The following is an 18,701-nucleotide window of genomic DNA, read 5'->3' on the forward strand; positions in this document are numbered from 1 at the left end:
ACAGTCAGAGCGGGAGGAGGGAGGGAGGAGAGCGGAGGGAAGGAGGGGGAGAAAGGAGGGGAGTCGAGGGCAGTTGTCGAAGGCTGTTTTAGCTGCGTTTCATACACCCATTTTTATACATGTGTATATATATATTTTATATATTGCTTAAAAACGCTGGATGGAAACGCCGAGATGCGCGTGAATTCCGCACAGGAACGCATGCGCTCAATAAAGTGAAATAAATGTATCACTATACGTTAGGAAAACATTTGCATAAACTACGATTAAAACACTTTTTTTTATTATTGTGTTTTAAAATGTCTCAAAAAAAGTGTAAAACAAAACAACGTGACTTTGCGATGGGACGGCATAAAACTGGACCGTCCAGTGGGCAGCATGTTGATACTAGTTTTTGTCATTCTGAAACGCTTGAGCAAGGTCCGGTCAAAGTGCTTTGTTATAATTAAATCCAAAACCTGGTTTCCCGAACAGAAGATGACACGACCCGTTTCGTCTGCTCGCTCTGAACGCCGTAATTTATTGCATTCGCAATTTGTTACAGTGCAGCGAATATTTAGCGCAAGTTAATCAGGAAGTGACGATTTTGTTCTCTTGCGCTGATGCGGCGCTTCATTCGCAAATGTTTTATGCGGTATTCCCTATTTGCTCGTAAGTTCGTTTAGTTGCTTGGGATGGAAACGCACAAATCCAGATAGACGCTTTTGAACAAAACGCAGAATGTGCTTGCTTTCCTCAGATGCAAATGTAGAGCAGTAACGTTTAATATTGAATTGCGAGAGAACGTTCATTCCCAAACGGTCTCGTGCGTCTAACTCCCGTAAAGGGGGGTCGTGTTGTCGTGCGCTCGTGGCGGTGTTTACCCACAGTGAAATATTGAGACTCCCGTGGGAACCGTAGCCGTGAGGCGGCTTGAGTAACCGTGTGAGCGAGCACTGAGCAGAACCCATTCATTTGGGAGAGAAACAACGAATCATTTAAGCGAGCAAACCGTTCTCGATCACTTAAGGCCCGTTCACATCCAAGGCGACATATAACTGTGAAGTTTTAATAACCGTTCTACGGTAAGAGGGAAAGTTCACATCGAAAACGTCAAGCTAGTGACCCACACACTTAGGTAGTCTGCCGCTTGAAATGTTGGCGAATTTTAAAGCGAATTGGAACTAAATTTTATTCGTTCTGGAAGTTCCAACGTTTGAATTCCAACAATTGGCGCGGACTTCTCTTATTCTTCTAGAATTAGAATGTTTTTAAACTATATCATTATAGTCCTTGCTGAGAAAAATAACATTCGTAAAATACATTATTATTATTATTATTATATTTTTCTTAAATATTTTTACTTTTTATTCTACAGTGAAATATCAATATATACAATTCTGAAGAGCTGAATCCATTAAGGTGGCAGACATTTTAGGCATGCACTACATTAGGTGTTCCGCGTCTGAAGGAAACGTGTTCGTAAACAAACAGGATGTGTACAGGCTCTGAATATATTTATACAAATCAGCATGACCCGGCTGGGATTGTGAACGATTGTTTTCGTAGCGAAGCGTTGAGTATATGACTCAGTGATTCACAAAACAAAGGCCTCGTTTGACCCCACCTACCGGCGTAACGAGTCGAAGCGCAAGAAAGGGCTACACTGAGCGAATCTTTTTAGTTGGCAGATTCAAGAGTCGGTGAGATGAATCGAAATACCAGCCGCTGTTGCGAAAGGGCAAGCGTTATAACAATTTCTGGCTCCCGAAGAAGTGTCGCGTTGTCTCAGTCTTTAACCGCAGTGAAATATCGAGACTCTCGTGGGAACTGCAGCCGTGGAGAGGGTTGTGTAACTGTACAAGTGGGCAGGATTCAGTCAGTAGAGCAGCAACGACAACTGAAACCGGCTTTTTATCTGACCTTTTACACCGTCCACACAAAATCCCACCGAACTTTCGGATCAGGCTTGGAGGAGGAGGGCCAGCATACGGCACACGGTTGCGTAATCCATGCGGTTATTTTTTGACATTGATCTGAGTGGCTGGTCAATTCTGCATTTACACAAGCGCCTAATGCCTTATTATAATATGCCAAGTTATTATCATTGTTGGGGTGTTGGTGTATGAAAAATAATAACAGCCATGTGACTCTCTAATAACAATGCAGAAATGAATTGGTGAAAGTAGAAATCAAACTTCAGGGTTTATAATATATCGTGAAACTAATGCTGTTTGATATGTTGCGTTTTTAAGATGCAAATAAGATAATTGATCTGGCTGACTGACTGCATGGCATGGCGACGTGTTGCACATTAATGACAATATTAATTAGGAAGCTGGGCATTGACCAGCTTCCTTTATCATACAAAAAATTATAACGACAGATGTCATTGGAAACAATACGTGACAAATCTACCACTCACAGTATGCAAACCTTGCGTTATAACTTGTACGTTGTAAAAATCCTGTAAAAGTAGTATTGTTACAACTGTTTTAATATCATTTTAAATGTAATTTATTCTTGTGATGCAAAGCTAGGTTTTTAGGAAGCCATTACACCAGTCTTCAGTGTCGCGTAATCCTTCAGAAATCATTTTAATATGCTGATTTTTGCCATTGTTGTGGTGATTTAATATTTTGTGTAAACTGATTATTCTCTGATTATCCTTACAAATAAATGGCAATCAATCATAATCTAACTTGTTTAATCCCACACAAGGCTTAAATAAAGCCTTTGGTCATTTTGAAATTAAAGATAGTTTAATAAATGTCATGTAAAATAAAGTTTTGTCTACATCATTGTTGAAATCCCCATGTACTTCACACTTTCTTCTCTTAAATATTTATTAGTTTGAGAGTGCAATATGTAACAGGTTGGCCTGTAGGTAAAGGTATTTTTTTTCTTGTAAACATTTTACCTTTTATCTGTGTGCTATAATGTCATATTGTAATGTCAAATTATGAGTGGGACTGTTTTTCAATATTAAACTATGGAGCAGTCAAGGATCCCTGATGATTAGCACAAAAAAAAGCACCAAAAAGAAATCTAAACGGCTTTAAAACACAATAAACATGTTTCTTTTTCTGTCTATCCACAAGAACTCATAAAATAGCAATGTCAAACAGAAAACACCAGTGCAAACTATCAACCCAAAACATGTACAGTACAATAGACGAAACGCCTCACAGTGCAAAACTTGAGCAAGCATCTAAATCTTTGCGTTTCTATGACGCCCTTATAAGAGTGAAGGCATGTGCGGAGCAGATGTCATCCACTGACAGGTAAGGGAAAGTGAACCGTGTGCTCACTTCGTCGTGAGGTAATAAAACAAAAGCTTTGAAGAAGCTATAGGGTAAACGTGTGCCATGCCATTAAATATGCACATGAAACTTGAACTGTATCCCCTGAGACATCTGTATCATCTATCTCAGAGCTCATGAGCTCCAGGCCCGCGGCCCACCTCGGAGACCGCGTTTGTTCCACGTGTTGTGTTAGTTGAAATATGTAAGTTCGGGTTGGACTGTAAACATCATTGGTAGGATTTTGGGCACAACTGTACTTCGCAGAAACACAATTAATGGATATAAATGGTAATGGGACAGATGCTGGCTGAAAGAGCCTCAGCTGAAATGTCTTTTGAAATAGAAGGCACTCTGTTTAGGGGCTCTGCGAAGCACTCTCTCTGTCCTGGATTGATCAGAATAGTGAAGGAAAAGGAGGCTAAAGAGTCTCAAATGTGCTACGCTCCTCTACATTCGTCGGTGAGGGAATTGCCCCTGGAGGTCCCGTCTGTGGCTGGAAACCCTGGTCTTCACCATCCAGACTTTTCCGGCAGACAGGGCAGGTGTCGTGCTATTAACATAAAACAGTACCAATGAGGACAGAACAGTAACTGTCTTATTAATTAATGTACACTTCTATTCAAAAGTTTTTGGCATCTATGATTTTTTTTTTTGAAAGAAATTTTTTTTTGAAAGAAACTTTTATTCAGCCAACAGAGCATTAAATAGTTCATACATTACTGTAAAGATATTTATAATGTGATTAATCAAATTACAGGTAAATGCTGTTCTTTTTAATTTTCTATTCATCAAAGGATCCTGAAAAGATGAACATATTAAGCAGCACAACTGTTTTAAATGTAATACATTTTAACATACGTTAAAAGTTAAAGACGTTATTTTTTTTAGACTGGAATCATTTTTTTCCAAAAGCATAAAAAAAACCTTACCAGTCCAAAACTTTTGAATGCTAGTGTAGGTTATTTTAGTTAGTTTTACATGACATGGTTTTCAAATATCATTAACACGTTTCAAACCTGCCACTTCAAATTCATGTTTGCAGTATGACTGTGACTGTATGAAATGTTGTAAAGAGAAGACAGTAAAGTCTGTTCAAGTAATGTTAACCACAAGTTTATTGTGCTCATAAATCTGAAAACTGACATTTAAAAAATCCACTGGAAATTCCCAGGGGTAAATTGGTCTTTGGCTTGGCCCACAAATTGACATCACAACTGACCAGCTCTACGGGCTTTAATTAGCGCAGTAGAGTAAGGCTGTTTTTCCTCTGTCCAGTAGAGGTCCTTCAAAACATTTTGCCTGCGAGTTAAATATGGTAAAACCAAGGAATATAAATGACCGGGCTGCCACCATTTACGACAAGAGGCACTAAATTAAGCTTTTTTCTGTTAAAAAAACGTGGGTCTAGAAGGTCATTTTATGAGACTCGTACCATTTGTAGCCAGGGTACAATACAGTTGCTGTGAAAGTAGTGCAGACAGGGCAGCTGTCGGACAGATTCTCCTTCAGAGTACTCTTCTCTACACACAGGGCATTCCAGTCGGCATGCTGTGAGAGAGAGACAGAGGGAAAAAACGTGCGCAAGAAAAATGGAGAGAGAGATTGTCACGTGCTGCTTGTACTGTGAAATACAAAGCTGGAAATTAAAGGCACAGCGCACCCAATAAATGGATGGATCTGTGTGATTTAAAAATGGGTGCATTGTCTTAGTGCCATACTCCTATCAAATATTACCAGAGATTCATACACGCCCATATTATTAGGCATGAGCTACAAATCAGTTTGTTCATTTAGTTAGAAATTTCTAAGTGAATGCTGTTGCAACTTGTAGAACTTTCTTCATTCTGTTCAACACAAAAGAAGATACTTGTTGGTTGCCAAACAGTTTTTGCGCCCACCGAGTTCTATTGTAATTGCATATAAAAGTTAATGGGAACTGAAAATGTTTGGTTATCAACATTCTTTATAATATCTTCATTTATGTTCCACGGAACAGATAAAAGCCATACAGGTTTGTATCGACGTGAGGTTGTTTAAATACATGGGTGACTATCGCTTAAAAAAAAAAAAAATGCATCTGAATGAATTTGTAGCTTAGCAATAAATAACACAAGGGAAAAAATGTGAGTCTCTGCAAACATTTGATATAAATATGGCTTCCACACAATGCACTGCTGTCAGAATCGTATATATTCATCATGTTTTAACGCTTTCCAGCTCACCCTCTGCATACTCAATACAATAGTCTGCCAGGAAAGCAAGAAAAACACTTCCCAGAGGTGACCAGAAATATGTGAACAGCCTTGTTTTGTTTTATAGCACTTAAAATGAAGTGTGCATGGTGACTCAGAGGATTATGGGAACTCACCAGCCTGTTCTGAGGAGATGCTAACGGTGGGGAGAGATGAGATTATTTCCTTCTCAGCAGGAGGGGGCCCGGTGTTTTCAGACTGACCGAGCAACTGGAAGAGAAAAGAAAATCTGCAGCGATTGACGAGCAGGACGCATCTATGCTTTAATTCTATTTTGTGCTTGACTCGAGCCTGGAAACAAATTTGAGTGCCAACAGGCAAGATGCTGCGAAGACCAATGAGGCAAAAAGACATGAGTCATATCAGATGATGTCACGGTGACTCACCTGTGTGATGACCACGTCCAGACCTCCTTGTCCCCAAGCATAATCCTCAGGGTTTGAGTGCAGCACGCTAGACCTGGAGGACGGGTTATTGATAAATCATTGGATGGATCAGTCGATATTGTCTTGACGTATGCAAATGAATAAATTTGTAGCGAAAAAGGACACACTGAACTCTTTTGTTGGTTCTGGAACAACATTCCTGTCAAACAAGTTGTTGTTGGGTTGATATGAATATTGTTTAATTGATCGATTAAACAGGAATGTTATTTCAGGAACACGTTGTACTTAAAAGAATGACAGTAAATCACAAAACATACCACGAGGAGGTTTGGGATCCTGCACCGTCAGAATTAGAAAACAGACCAGCCAGGAATTGCTGGACAATCCTTAATTAAAGAGACAAAGACAGCAATGTTGCATTAATCATTAAAAAAATAAAGGAAGAAATTCCACAAAAGAAAAATGGATAGTTCCATTTCTTGATTCTGATTGGTCAGTAGCTGTGTTTCACCCGACAGTATCACTGAGCAGCACCTATAGCAACCACAGTTAGCAACATATGTATTACAAGCATTTGTACGTATAAAAGTATTATTTTTTAAATGTTAAAAAAATTCATTGGTCAAAATGTGTTGATTCCCCGACTGATATAATTAAAACATTTCAATGAATATTTTAGTCTCATTTCTCATTGTATTTTCGAGGAGTTAAAAATAGTTCAGCCTCATTTTTTATTATTATTATTTTTTTGTATAGTAGGATAACGTCCTAAATTGTATTATTAAAAATAATTAATATTTGTCAAGTCAAATCCCAGTGCAAAGTAAAAAAACACACGAATAGACTAAATATATTATGAGAGTAAAAAACGTAAGCGGTCAACAGATTCTCTCAGTAAAAGAAAAAAATGATGTTTATGAATAAACCGTTGGAACTGAATGGTAAAGTTTAAATACAGATATTCCATTCACAGCTCCTAGAAGAAAGCAGCTGTAACAAGTGGCCGTACACACCCCTCCACAGCCTGTCCCTGAGCCGGTCTAGAGTTTCTCTGCTGGCGGTTTTGTTGAGGGAGGAGAACAGGCTCTGCACAGTCTGACGACGCCTCCACGGACGCTCCGGGTCCCGCTGTCCCAGGGGCAGGATCACCAACTGCTGCCTCGACCCCTGAGCGGCTGCGGAGCGCGTCTGTGATGGTGGGCTCGGAGAGGAGCGCTGAATGTTCCATGAAGAGCAGCTGCCACAGCTAATGAAAAAGGAAAAGACAAAAGGCTCATGGAAAAACAAAACCATGACTGACCCCCCCTTCGAGAAATCATTTACAAATTTTAAAGTAGAAATACAGCTAGTTATTTTAGCATATTATATTTTTTAATATTTCATTTAAATTTGTGTTTTTTTCTGTTATGTGCTCCTGTCATTTTAGTTTTATTATTATTTTCTAATTTTATTAATTCATTTTATTGCTGTGTTAATGCAGCATTTTTTTCCCAAAAACATTTTGTGGCATCAAAGTACAGCAAGAGAATATATAGAAAGCAAGCAACTGAGAGCTAACAGTCTGGAAAAGGTTATAAAGCCATTTCTAAAGCTTTGGGACTCCAGCAAACCAAAGTGAGGGCCACCAATGGCGTAAAGATGAAAAAGTGGTGAACCTTCCCAGGAGTGGCCAGCCGACCAAAATGACCGCAAGACGACTCATCCTTGGCCTAGTCAAAATAATGGCCTGAATCTTATTGAGATGCTGTGGCGTGAAGGCGGTCCATGCTCGAACCCTCCAATGTGCCTGAATTACAACAATTTCTAAAGCTTTGGGACTTGTTAAGGGTGGCCCAACCAGTTATTAGATTTTGGGGGCAATCACTTTTTCACATTTTTTTAGGGGTTTGGACTTTTTTTCCCATGTTTATTGTGTATACCTGTGCTTGAATAGTATTTATATTCGTTTGATCTAAAACAAGTTTGACAAACATGCAAAAAAATGGGCCAACAATTTTTCACGTATATGGTGCTCAAATGATCTGAAAATATAGCCTACCTCTGCGAACTGTGAAGTCATGTCATCTCCACCGACAGCAGCTTCGCCAGCACCATCTCGACTCTGAAGAAGACTAATGAGACTAATGTTTTACTCATTGTAAACGACAAACACCATAATCACAAAATATATATCTCCCACGTTCAGTAAACAGACAAGTATGGAATACATGCACTTATAAAAAACATTCTGGTCTTGATTGCTTAGTTTCTGGCATAAAACTTACTTTGAGTTCTCTGACACCTCTTCAATGAAGCCAGATTCACATCTGGGACAAACGTATTCCTGTTCAAACACAAACTATTAAAATGCAATTAGATGTAAAATGTTTATCCATGATGTTTTCTAGGCTGCCGTCTGTCAGATCAGTCCTAAACTAACTGCTTCTAAATTCTGACGTTTTAGGCTTGTCATGCGTTTGCCCTAAAAACAATAAATAATTTAATGTATTTGAAATACATTTAATACATGCTTACTACAAATGCAATTACATTTTTCACTGCCCTGCAATTGTACTTTTAATGTAATAAACTGTTATACTTTAAGTCTGCTAAATTGCAACAATTAATTTTGTACTGCGTGCGCTTCAATTATGCACAAGCAGTATATTTGATCGTGCTAAAGTGAACAACTGCAAGCATGCTTTAGTATACTATATATACTTGCAAGTATATTCTGCAATTAAAGACTGATAGTATTCAAGCTTCACACATTCCTCATCAATAGTCGCATTAAACATTTTAGGCTCCAAATAAGGTTGAATTATACTTTATTTCACAGCTAACAGTAAACCAGCGGATTTATATAACATCTTTACTTAAGTTATTATAATCCTGACTACAAAAAGCTACTAAACATTGCATTAAAACGCCTTTTTTTAATTCATTCATTATTTTGTGACATGCAAGCATCCACCCTAATGTCAGGCAACCTGTCCAGGACCTGCACACCTGTCAATCAATGCACTGCCTGCGTATTTCTGCTTCTACAGGGCTGCAGACGGTCGAGGCTGTGCTAAATTTGGCCTCAGTGTAACTCCCAAACTTGGATACTGAATTCCTCGCAACCATGGCACTCATCACACACTACTAAAAAACGTTTGGTTACGTGAACCGCATCGCCGTGGTCCTACGCCGAAGCTTGTGAACTCATACGAACGCTACTTGCATATAGAACACCGTCAGTTAGCGCTACTATTATAAGTTAGAAGAAGAAGAAAAAAAAGTTGCGTCGAGGCGTTTCTCGGGGCAAGCGCACACAACGCACGGATTTTCATTAACTGAGAGTTGCCGTGTGCTTACCGGCATCTTGGGGTCGATTTCTCCTCGACAGCAGTGGCAGAAGAACCGCTGTCGTGGAGCGGCAGCAGCGGCGGCCTCCGCCATCTTCACTCTTTAATAGCTCCTGTGGAACGTGACGTTACGCGCCGCGCTCGGAAAGGAGCGTCGGTTGACAAGGAGACGCGTGCGTTTGATCAGGCCACCGACATCCACGAGTTTTACTCGTTAAAGCTTTATTGATTCGACAAATGAATTTAAAACATCGCACTATTTATAATAATTTCCTGGGAGAACATAGGGAATATTTTTAAGCATTTATATATATATATATATATATATATATATATATATATATATATATATATATATATATATATATATATATATATATATATATATGAAGAGTTTACTTGCAAAAAACAGATACCTCAGTTTATTAAAAAAAAATCAAAAATCATATTTTTATATATATATAGTCATAGTCAAAATGACTATATATATATATATATATATATATATATATATATATATATATATATATATATATATATATATATATATATATATATATATATATATATATATAGTCATGGGCACTTTGGTATGTGATGAAAATTAATCATTCATTGTGAATCGTTTAGATTTTTTTTTTTTTAAATCACAACAAAAATCTAACTTTTCATTGGATAAATTTAAAATGGGTGAAAATATCGTTATGAGAAGTGTTTTTCGCACACAGGCGCAAGAATTAACAACACTCTTTTATTCAGTGCTTGTTTTCCTATAATGCCTGCCTAGGTTAGAGCACATCTGACAGGAGTTCAGAGATCATTCCTTCACCCAGAATCACTCCAGACCTGTTTTTTACAGTCTGTGCTCCAGACCCTTTAGATTCCCAGCTCCATGACGGTGTTTCTTCTCGTCATCTTTTTCTATAGGGTTTAGGTCAGAGGATTGGAACGGCCATAGCAGAAGCTTGGTTCTGTGCTCAGTGACCCATTTTTTGAGGTTTGTATTTGGATTAATGTATAGTTGGAAGATCCAAACATGGCCCATTATAAGATTTCTAACAAATTCAGTCACAGACAAGATGTCCAGGACCTCCGGCAGAAATATAAGCCCAAAACATCCAAAATACAGCTGTATATTTTCTCGCACACATTTCATTGCGAAGCTCAATTATCTTTTGTTGCACATCAGTAATATATTCTTTTATTTTTTCTCATAATTGAGAATTAAGGGAATTTGGGCTTTGTTTTACTTAATATTTTAATGTGAAACAGGAAGCCAATACTGAAAATGTTATATTCATAATCACCCTGCTCAAAAGTGTGAATATCAATGGAAATATACTTTAGAAATATTTTACTCATGAGAATTTCTAGGGATGGCAATAATAATATAATAATAAAATGTGTATTTGAGAAAAAAGATATTTCCACCCAATTTTAAATTCTTATTATCCAATGGAAAGTTAGATTATTGTAATTTTTTTAAATGCAGATTCATTTACCAAGGGTGCCAATGTGTGTATGAATGTACACACACACACACACACACACACACACACACACACACACACACACACACACATATATATATATATATATATATATATATACATACACATACACATACACAAAGATATTTGTATAACAAAAATATATATAACATACATTTACAAAGTATTCTACAGCTGTTGGCTTTTTAAACAGGAATCAATCAATCTTGGAATCTGAGAGTGCAAAAAAAAAATAAAACTTGCAAAACAAAAAGAGTTAAGGCAAAGTATAAGATGCATATTCATAATTTTTAATAAAACAAACAACACAGTGACAGTTACAAGAACATACAGCAGCAATACAATAACAGTAAAACAATCAGGTAACACTTCCATTTAGGCATATACTATAGAGTTAGACAAAACGTTAGATTGAAAATACAAAAAAAAAAAAGGTTACAAATCACAAAAGCAATACGTTGGCCATTGATAACCGCATCCGATCTCCGCTACCACATTTTGATAGAAAATTTGAGTTTTATATCAAGGTATGAAGTTTCTATTCCAAAGCTTTTCAAAGCACAAACTACCTGTTTCAACTCATGAAAATAAAACATTAGTCGTGTATAACTGCAAAGAGGTACATACAGTAGTTCAAGCCGCATCAAAACATGCTTTTTCATAAATAAAGTTCAAAGCAAGAGATCCATCCACCAACAGACTAATAAACAGGATCGTGGATCTCTAAAATACGATATGGGATTTCTCTCTTCTTCTTTTTTTTTTTTTTAAGAAAAACATTTGGCAAGTTAGACTTCAAAGTTGCAACCTTCATTCTAGAGCAATGAAATGATCCCTTTCCTTGCCAAGTACAGCTATTTACACAGAGGAAGAAGTCAAGGGAAAAGCAAAGGCAGAATGTGGCACATCTTTGTTGAATCTGCAAGGCTGCTGTACCTTACACTTACAAACTTCAGAAAAGTAAAAGAGACAAGAATTGTGAGCCAAAGCCTGTGGTATTAGGTATTTTTACGGTCTTAACAAATTATTACAGTGACTTTTTCTAGCATGATAAATGGAAAGACTATTGTATTAGTGGATCATAAATCCTTATAGACAGCATTCATATAAGCCACAATTTGAAAACAACCAACACCTAGATCCTTTTCGCATGTCTGAACTAATGGCCTAATGCTCAGCAAGACCAACAAATACAAAACGAAATCCAATGTTTTATTATCATTATGAGCTTGTGTATCTTGACGTGCATGCTAGAGGAGTCTAGGGTTAAGTGCGTTGGTTTTCAACTCGGCCAGTGCTAGAATAAGTCACTTTGACTCAAGGCTGTGTAAGCAATCGGGTTCTTTAACCTCGTTTCTTTTCTTTCATTCAGGTCTCTCTACCGGGGTGCGGTGAAGGCGCCTTGAGCGGCAGAAACAGTGGCATTGGTGGCTGCCTGGCGCACTGCCTGATTGGAAAGGACACCGGTAGCAAACTCAGCCTGGGCTTTCTCGAAGCTCGCTTCGGTCTGCCTGTACATAGAATGAACCTGACGGGAGGAGACGCAAACAAAAGTATTATGAATCGAAATTCTACATATATTATTTTTGAAAAGGGTTGGCTTTTTCAAGTCTCATCATCTCAGATGCTGCTTTTTTAAAATAAAAAAAATAAATAACAATTTTAAAAAGTGTTATTACAATTGCAACTCTTTCTGCAATTTCTTATTATTAATGTTTAAAACATATTTTATGGAAACCGTTTTTTTTTTTTGGTCCCTTTTGATTAATTAAATAACATTTCATTTCTTTAATTTCCTTTAATTAGCAGTCAAATCGATCATAAAAAGGCCAATTAAAAAAATATTTCTGCAAAGAGTCTGCAATGAAGAATTATTTCTTAATAAAAAGTACATTTTTTAACTGTAAAATCCATTAACAGCCTCCCAGATGTGCCCCGTATGGACATATGGAAACATATGGAAAAGCAGCTGGCGTTCAGCAATTGCCATACATTTACATGCTAAAAAGCCAAACAACGTAGCATCTTCATTGCTGCAGACGAAATTTACCACAAAGAGACAAATGGAAAGTGTCAGTTCTTGAGCACTTTCTTTCGATGTCTGCTTATTTTAGAAAAAGCCAGTATCAGTAAAAAAAACCCACTTAAGAAGAAGACACGGTTTCACGTTTGCTATGGTTTTCAACTTATACTTTAGATTATATCCCTAATTTGACTGCTGGCGTGATGTGATTTACCCTCTTGAGCAGCACCACTCCCATGGCTGCCTGAGCGGTGAAGAGCACAGCATTTATCATCATGATCACACCCACTGCCTTGTTTGTGCTAAGAGCGGCTAAACTCACGATCCACCCACTGTGACACAAATGAGAGAGATTTAAGCAAGTGGCCGAGTCTGTAAGAATGGAACGACACTGAATGACAATAAACGGGTCACAAAGGTGTCTGTTTTGTCAAGCTCACCTGAAGCCCCAGCTAGGGATACCGATAGTCATCATAACATAAAGCACCAGTTGTGTGAAGAAGATAAAGAAAAATGCAAAAAAGTTGAAGGAACTGTCACTCCTGTTGAGAAACGGAAGCGCCCAATGACATTTTTATTATGTTTGTAAACAACTGGTTGACATGTGAATTAGTCAAAAAAACTTTAACATGATGGTATAACAGACTATTAGACTTTTTAATGATTAGTTTCCACAAGCCAAAGTTTAATACTAAGATATGAGTTTTTCAGTAATAAGCAGAAATAACAAAACTTAATGCTCTTAAAGGATTAGTTCAATTAATAATTATAATAATAATTATTAATTCAATGTGCTGACCGTCAGGCCATCCGAGATGCAGATGAAGGAAAAGATTTGGAGAAATTTAGCATTGAATCATCCCTTGCAGTGAATGGGTGCCGTGGATTATTGTGATGTTTTTATACGCACTCACTGTGGAGGATCTATTGGTGAGCAAGTGATTTAATCTCCCCAAATCTATTCAGAAACTCATCTACATCTTGGATGGCCTGAGAGTGAGTAAACTTTTAGCATATTTAGCATCAATTTTGGGTGATTATTACTTTAAATGCACTTAAAATCTGAATGTTGCAGAAATGGGTTTGCTAAAGCTATTAAAAAAAATGACACAATTTAGGTGTCCCACCCTCAGCAAGAGACCACAGTGGTACGTACCTGAAGGCTTTGTACACAGGCCTGTACCAACAAACAAAGGAGCAGGGGGTGAAGAGGAGAAACCAGAGTATGGCAAGGCCGAAACCAACTCCATTATTGGGATCCACACAGAACATAGCCAAACAGGAGATGAGATTAAAGAACAAAGTGCATGCTGTGACTAGGAAAAAAAGGACGAGAGAAGTGGGTAGAAAAAGAGAGAAAGAAAATTACAAAGGAAAAACTGCAGGACAATAGCAATTGCAAGCCAAGTAAGATACTAAAGTAGTGACTGACCAATATGCCTATACTAGGAGATCAACTGCTGATATTTGATACATGACACAATTGAATGATATGCACAATTGCTAAAACTATAGAAAATCCTGTCATAATTTACTCATCATGTCTTTTCAAAAGTATCTGTGATTTAATGACCTAATATAATGACTTCTGGATCAACTACTGCTTTTATTTTACTTTTTTACAATTACTTATTTACTAAAAAAATAATGATGACAATTTTTAACATATTAAAACATATATTTAACATATAATAAAGGCTATTGGAAGATTAACAGCTCAAAATGACCAAATAAGTCCAATGCGTTGGTCAACCACTACAGGGGAGGCTAACTATTTCAGTTTAAGGGATGAAAGCACGCAGGATTAATTCAAAATTAAAGTATTGGTAACACTTTATTTTACGGTTACACCAATTAGTTGCTTATTAGCATGCATATTACTAAAATATTAGCTATTTATTAGCGCTATTAAGCACATATTAATGCCTCGTCCTACGTGATCTAATTCTACATCCCTAGTCCCACCCAATAACTAAACTTAAAAGTATTTATTGAGGGTAAAGTCATAGTTAATAGTGTTACCTATTCTAAAGTGTTACCAAAGTATTTACTAAAAATGATGGAGGGCAGATACAAAGCAGAGCCTTCCACACCCTGCGACAGAAACACTAAACCGAGCAAACTTACACATCCAGTAGTAGTACATGGTGGTGACAATGCGCTGGAAGCTTTGGCTAATCTCCACATTAATGTCCTGATAGAAGCAAGGTCCCACCGGGCAGAAGGAGGGCAATGGAGGCCAATTATTCTGACGAGCTGAGGGAGAGGGACACAGAAAGAGATTAATTTCCCCATTCATCAATCACATCCGCTAGCATCACTCCATTAATGTCTTGTTCATTACCGCCAAGGTCTAAATCTTACTCCTTCGAAAATACCACCCATCCATCACTGTCATCTTTTGAACCGCGCCATATCTTTGTCCCCTCCTCTCTCATTCAAGTCTCATCCATCTCTGCACTTTCATTGTAACCCTGATTAACAATTAGTCCACCTAAATAATCACATCGGTTCTCAAAATACACTTGTTTAATGCCCATCCATCCGCATCACTGTCCTTTATATATTTATCACCATAATACTTTGCTTCCTTTCACAGAAACACAGAAATCAAAATGCATTTCTCTCAAGAAATCTAGATATTGCTCCACTCACTGGCTCCAGAGCCAAGCGCATGTGCAGTCAGCTCTCTCTCTCTTCTCTCCAGCTCTTTTGCTTTTCTCTCTAGCTCCTCCTGCTTCCTCAAAAGATCTGCCGTGGTGGCATTCACTGCAGACTGCAAGAGACACAGAAGCAGAGGCAGTTAACAGTTATGAAACGCATGCAAGTGTTTTCTATTACTGCCACTTTAATAAGAATCTTAGCACAGTATTAAATGAATGAGATGTATTTATGGTTAAATGTTTGCAACTCAACGGAAGCAAAACTATAGCAAAAAAAATCAGCTGTGCATACATAGCAGTATGAACTTTTAGTTTATTAATTGGTAGCAAATATGCCATCGTTTAAAAGTGTGGGGTCACCCAGTCTGCATTTATTCGATTAAAAACACTATTTATTTAAAACATTAATATTATTGCAATTTAAAAACAATGTTTTAAATATATTTAAAATGCAATTTATTCCTGCAACGCAAAGTTGAGATTTCAGCATCATCGCTCCAGTCTTCAGTGTCTCACGACCCTTAAGAAACTGTAAAATTATGATTTGCTGCTCAAGAAACATTTCTTATTATTATCAATGTTGCTGCAACTGCTGATACTGCATAGTATTTTTGGTTGAAACTGTGATTTTTTTCCCCCAGGATTCACTGAAAAAATACAATTTAAAAACTCCCAAACATTTATTTGAAATATGAATCTTTTGTGACATTGTAAAAGCGATCAATTGAATGCATCCTTGCCGAATAAAAAATTAAAACTTAAAAACTTAAAATGTTATTGATCCCAAATTTCTGAATGGTAGTGCATTTTTAATTTTATTATTACTGTACTGATATTCCTATAAACAAAATAATAAACAATTTTAAGATTGTTCATCATAAATCTTTAATTATTTTATAAATCTTTAATCATACTCCATTTAGCTAAAAATTACATAACCATCACGCAATATGTAAGTATTAAAACAGTCCAGTAACCACTGTAGAATTGCATTATGGTAGTGACAGATCTAGATCTAACAGAACAATATTAATATTCTGCTTTATAATTTAAGTCGTATTGCATACACTAGCTTGATGATGGGGCAACTGTGTGTTGTAACTGTTGCAGTAAAACCTACCAACTACCAAATGTAAAAATGTGGCCCTGTGTGAACAAATACATTCAGTTACTCTAAACAGCACCTGTGTTCCATAGGATCCATAATTCCTGGGTTCGGTGGGTGTGGTCCTGCTGGGAGGCGTTTGGGCAGGAGGCGCAGAAGGACACGTGGCTTCGTACGGAGGCGGGGGCTTTATTAACCAAAACAAAGGGTAAAACAATTCATTTCAGCTTAATAAGAATCTAATTTAAAAGCAAAAATGAGCCATCATAACGATGCAGGAATGGTACGACAACAAATTAAACGACATCAGCAAAAACACAACTCAATATTACAAAACACAGATGACGGCTGTTTCTGGTGATTCGGAGAATTTTCTTTCGCAAAGCAGAGGTAACTGAATTTGACATGAAAAACAGTTCATTATTCATTATATTTCCATCATGTGATGCATTAATAATTAAAGGCTACGTAAACACGGCCTGCACAAGACCAACAAGGAAGGACGTATTTACCGCTGTTGCGTTGTTGTCAAATGGGTTGTAGAGGTCCAGCGTGGCATAGCCAGAGTTGCTGCTGTGCTGAGTCACTGACGGATCCTGCAAACAAAGGGAAAACAAACCTTTCAGATCATTTCTAGCAGGTGATAGATAATAAATTACATATCTAGGCTGATGCCACCACCAATGTTACATTTTTAAACCAAGCTCAAGGTCTAAGAACTGGCGCTTTAAACTTACATTCTTCCACTAATATTATTGTTTTTAAAACAGACACTTTATCTGCTATAAGATGGTTAACCTTCAACACAATGCGATGATAAAATGCAAGTAAAAAAAATTTAAATAACACGAGTGAATTTATGTTTAGCCTTTTTCAGCCACTACATAATATGATCATTTTCATGACCCAATTAATGCTTTAAAATGTGCAAAATAATAACAATAAACAATAACTGTGTGTCCAAACTGTATTTATACATGCAGTCCAATTCATGTAATCCGTGTTTTCATTTCCTTGTAGTTGATTCCTTTAATTTAGCTATACTTAAAGCAACAAGTGACCGACAACTAGCAGTTCAAATACAAACTAGAATATTAAGGACAGGGATCGGTAGGATCACAGTCACGTAACTTAATATAATCGGCGGGACCTTTGATGACTGTCAAGTCTTGTGACAGCATCACAAGAGGTGCAGCACTTCACAGATAAGGCCACGAAAAAGAAAACAACAATTCAAACAGTTCTGCAATGTGCAATTATAAAAACGAGAACAGCATTTTACCTGAAACGGATTATGATCATCAGCTGCATCAGCAAAAGTGGTGTATTTTGACATTTTGGTACTGGTTCGGCAGAATAAATCTCGCCAAGATGCTAAAGGAGGTTCAAATCAACCGCGACGAAAAGGTAAACACCAGAACAGTGTTGTGCAGCGGACAGTTACAGGCAAAAGTCAATCCAGTTTAGTAAATACCGGATCGTAATAAGTCAATGTAAAGCAAACAAATCAAGCCGCGACCGGTTAACACTAACTAACTAGCTAGCTAACTAACATTACAACGAGACGTCGGGTGTCCGTGTCAAGTCAGTAACGTTAGCAAGTTCTGTCCTTATATTACAGTGATTTATTTTCGTCTTTGGTATTGTAATATTATTTATTTATTTTCCTTTGTTATATCCGACGAACGACACGATTTTGTTTCAGTTTAACTCTGACAGCGCTGTTGTGTACGTTAGCGATAGTGTACAGGAAATGTGTTCATATCACGTGACAAGGGTGTTGCCAGGTTGCGCTATAAAAACAAGTATATCGTTTTTAAAAAAAAAAAAAAATTTAAACAAGCCATTCATTTTTAAAAATCATTTTCGTTTACAAAAAAACAAAAACAAATAGTTCACAGTAAAATAATAGAATTAAAATAGTTGTTAAGTTGTAAGCGGATAACGGAGACCTATAATTCCTTATGTTTAGTGGACATGGCAACACAGCAGAAATGAAGCTTTGAGGAAAAAGTTGCTTCACATGATAAAGAAGAGCCAATGAGAAAGCGCTATAATGTCACATGATAGGGGAGATTTTTTTTTTCTATAGTTCTATAGGGGAGAATTTTGTGAAAAGCAAGGGGGGCGTGTTTCTCCTAAAAACTA

At 37.2% G+C, this 18,701-nt stretch overlaps 2 protein-coding genes across 2 annotated transcripts; both read right to left on the reverse strand.

Moving 5' to 3' along the window:
- Positions 1-2,807: 2,807 nt before the first annotated feature.
- On the reverse strand, positions 2,808-9,369 carry rnf115b (ring finger protein 115b). The gene is made up of 9 exons (XM_043217247.1): positions 9,262-9,369; positions 8,187-8,245; positions 7,961-8,033; positions 6,936-7,168; positions 6,240-6,308; positions 5,923-5,995; positions 5,653-5,746; positions 4,717-4,832; positions 2,808-3,834 (listed from the first exon to the last, which is right to left on the reverse strand). The coding sequence occupies exons 1-9, from the start codon at positions 9,343-9,345 to the stop codon at positions 3,703-3,705; spliced, it is 933 nt and encodes a 310-aa protein (XP_043073182.1). The 5' UTR covers positions 9,346-9,369; the 3' UTR covers positions 2,808-3,702.
- Positions 9,370-11,031: 1,662 nt separating this feature from the next.
- On the reverse strand, positions 11,032-18,312 carry scamp3 (secretory carrier membrane protein 3). Its single transcript, XM_043218148.1, has 9 exons — positions 17,836-18,312; positions 17,066-17,149; positions 16,633-16,740; positions 15,441-15,561; positions 14,913-15,041; positions 13,942-14,101; positions 13,226-13,327; positions 13,000-13,117; positions 11,032-12,290 (listed from the first exon to the last, which is right to left on the reverse strand). The coding sequence occupies exons 1-9, from the start codon at positions 17,887-17,889 to the stop codon at positions 12,141-12,143; spliced, it is 1,026 nt and encodes a 341-aa protein (XP_043074083.1). The 5' UTR covers positions 17,890-18,312; the 3' UTR covers positions 11,032-12,140.
- Positions 18,313-18,701: the final 389 nt, after the last annotated feature.

Source organism: Puntigrus tetrazona, chromosome 19 (assembly GCF_018831695.1).
Source record: "Puntigrus tetrazona isolate hp1 chromosome 19, ASM1883169v1, whole genome shotgun sequence".
NCBI lineage: Eukaryota > Metazoa > Chordata > Actinopteri > Cypriniformes > Cyprinidae > Puntigrus > Puntigrus tetrazona.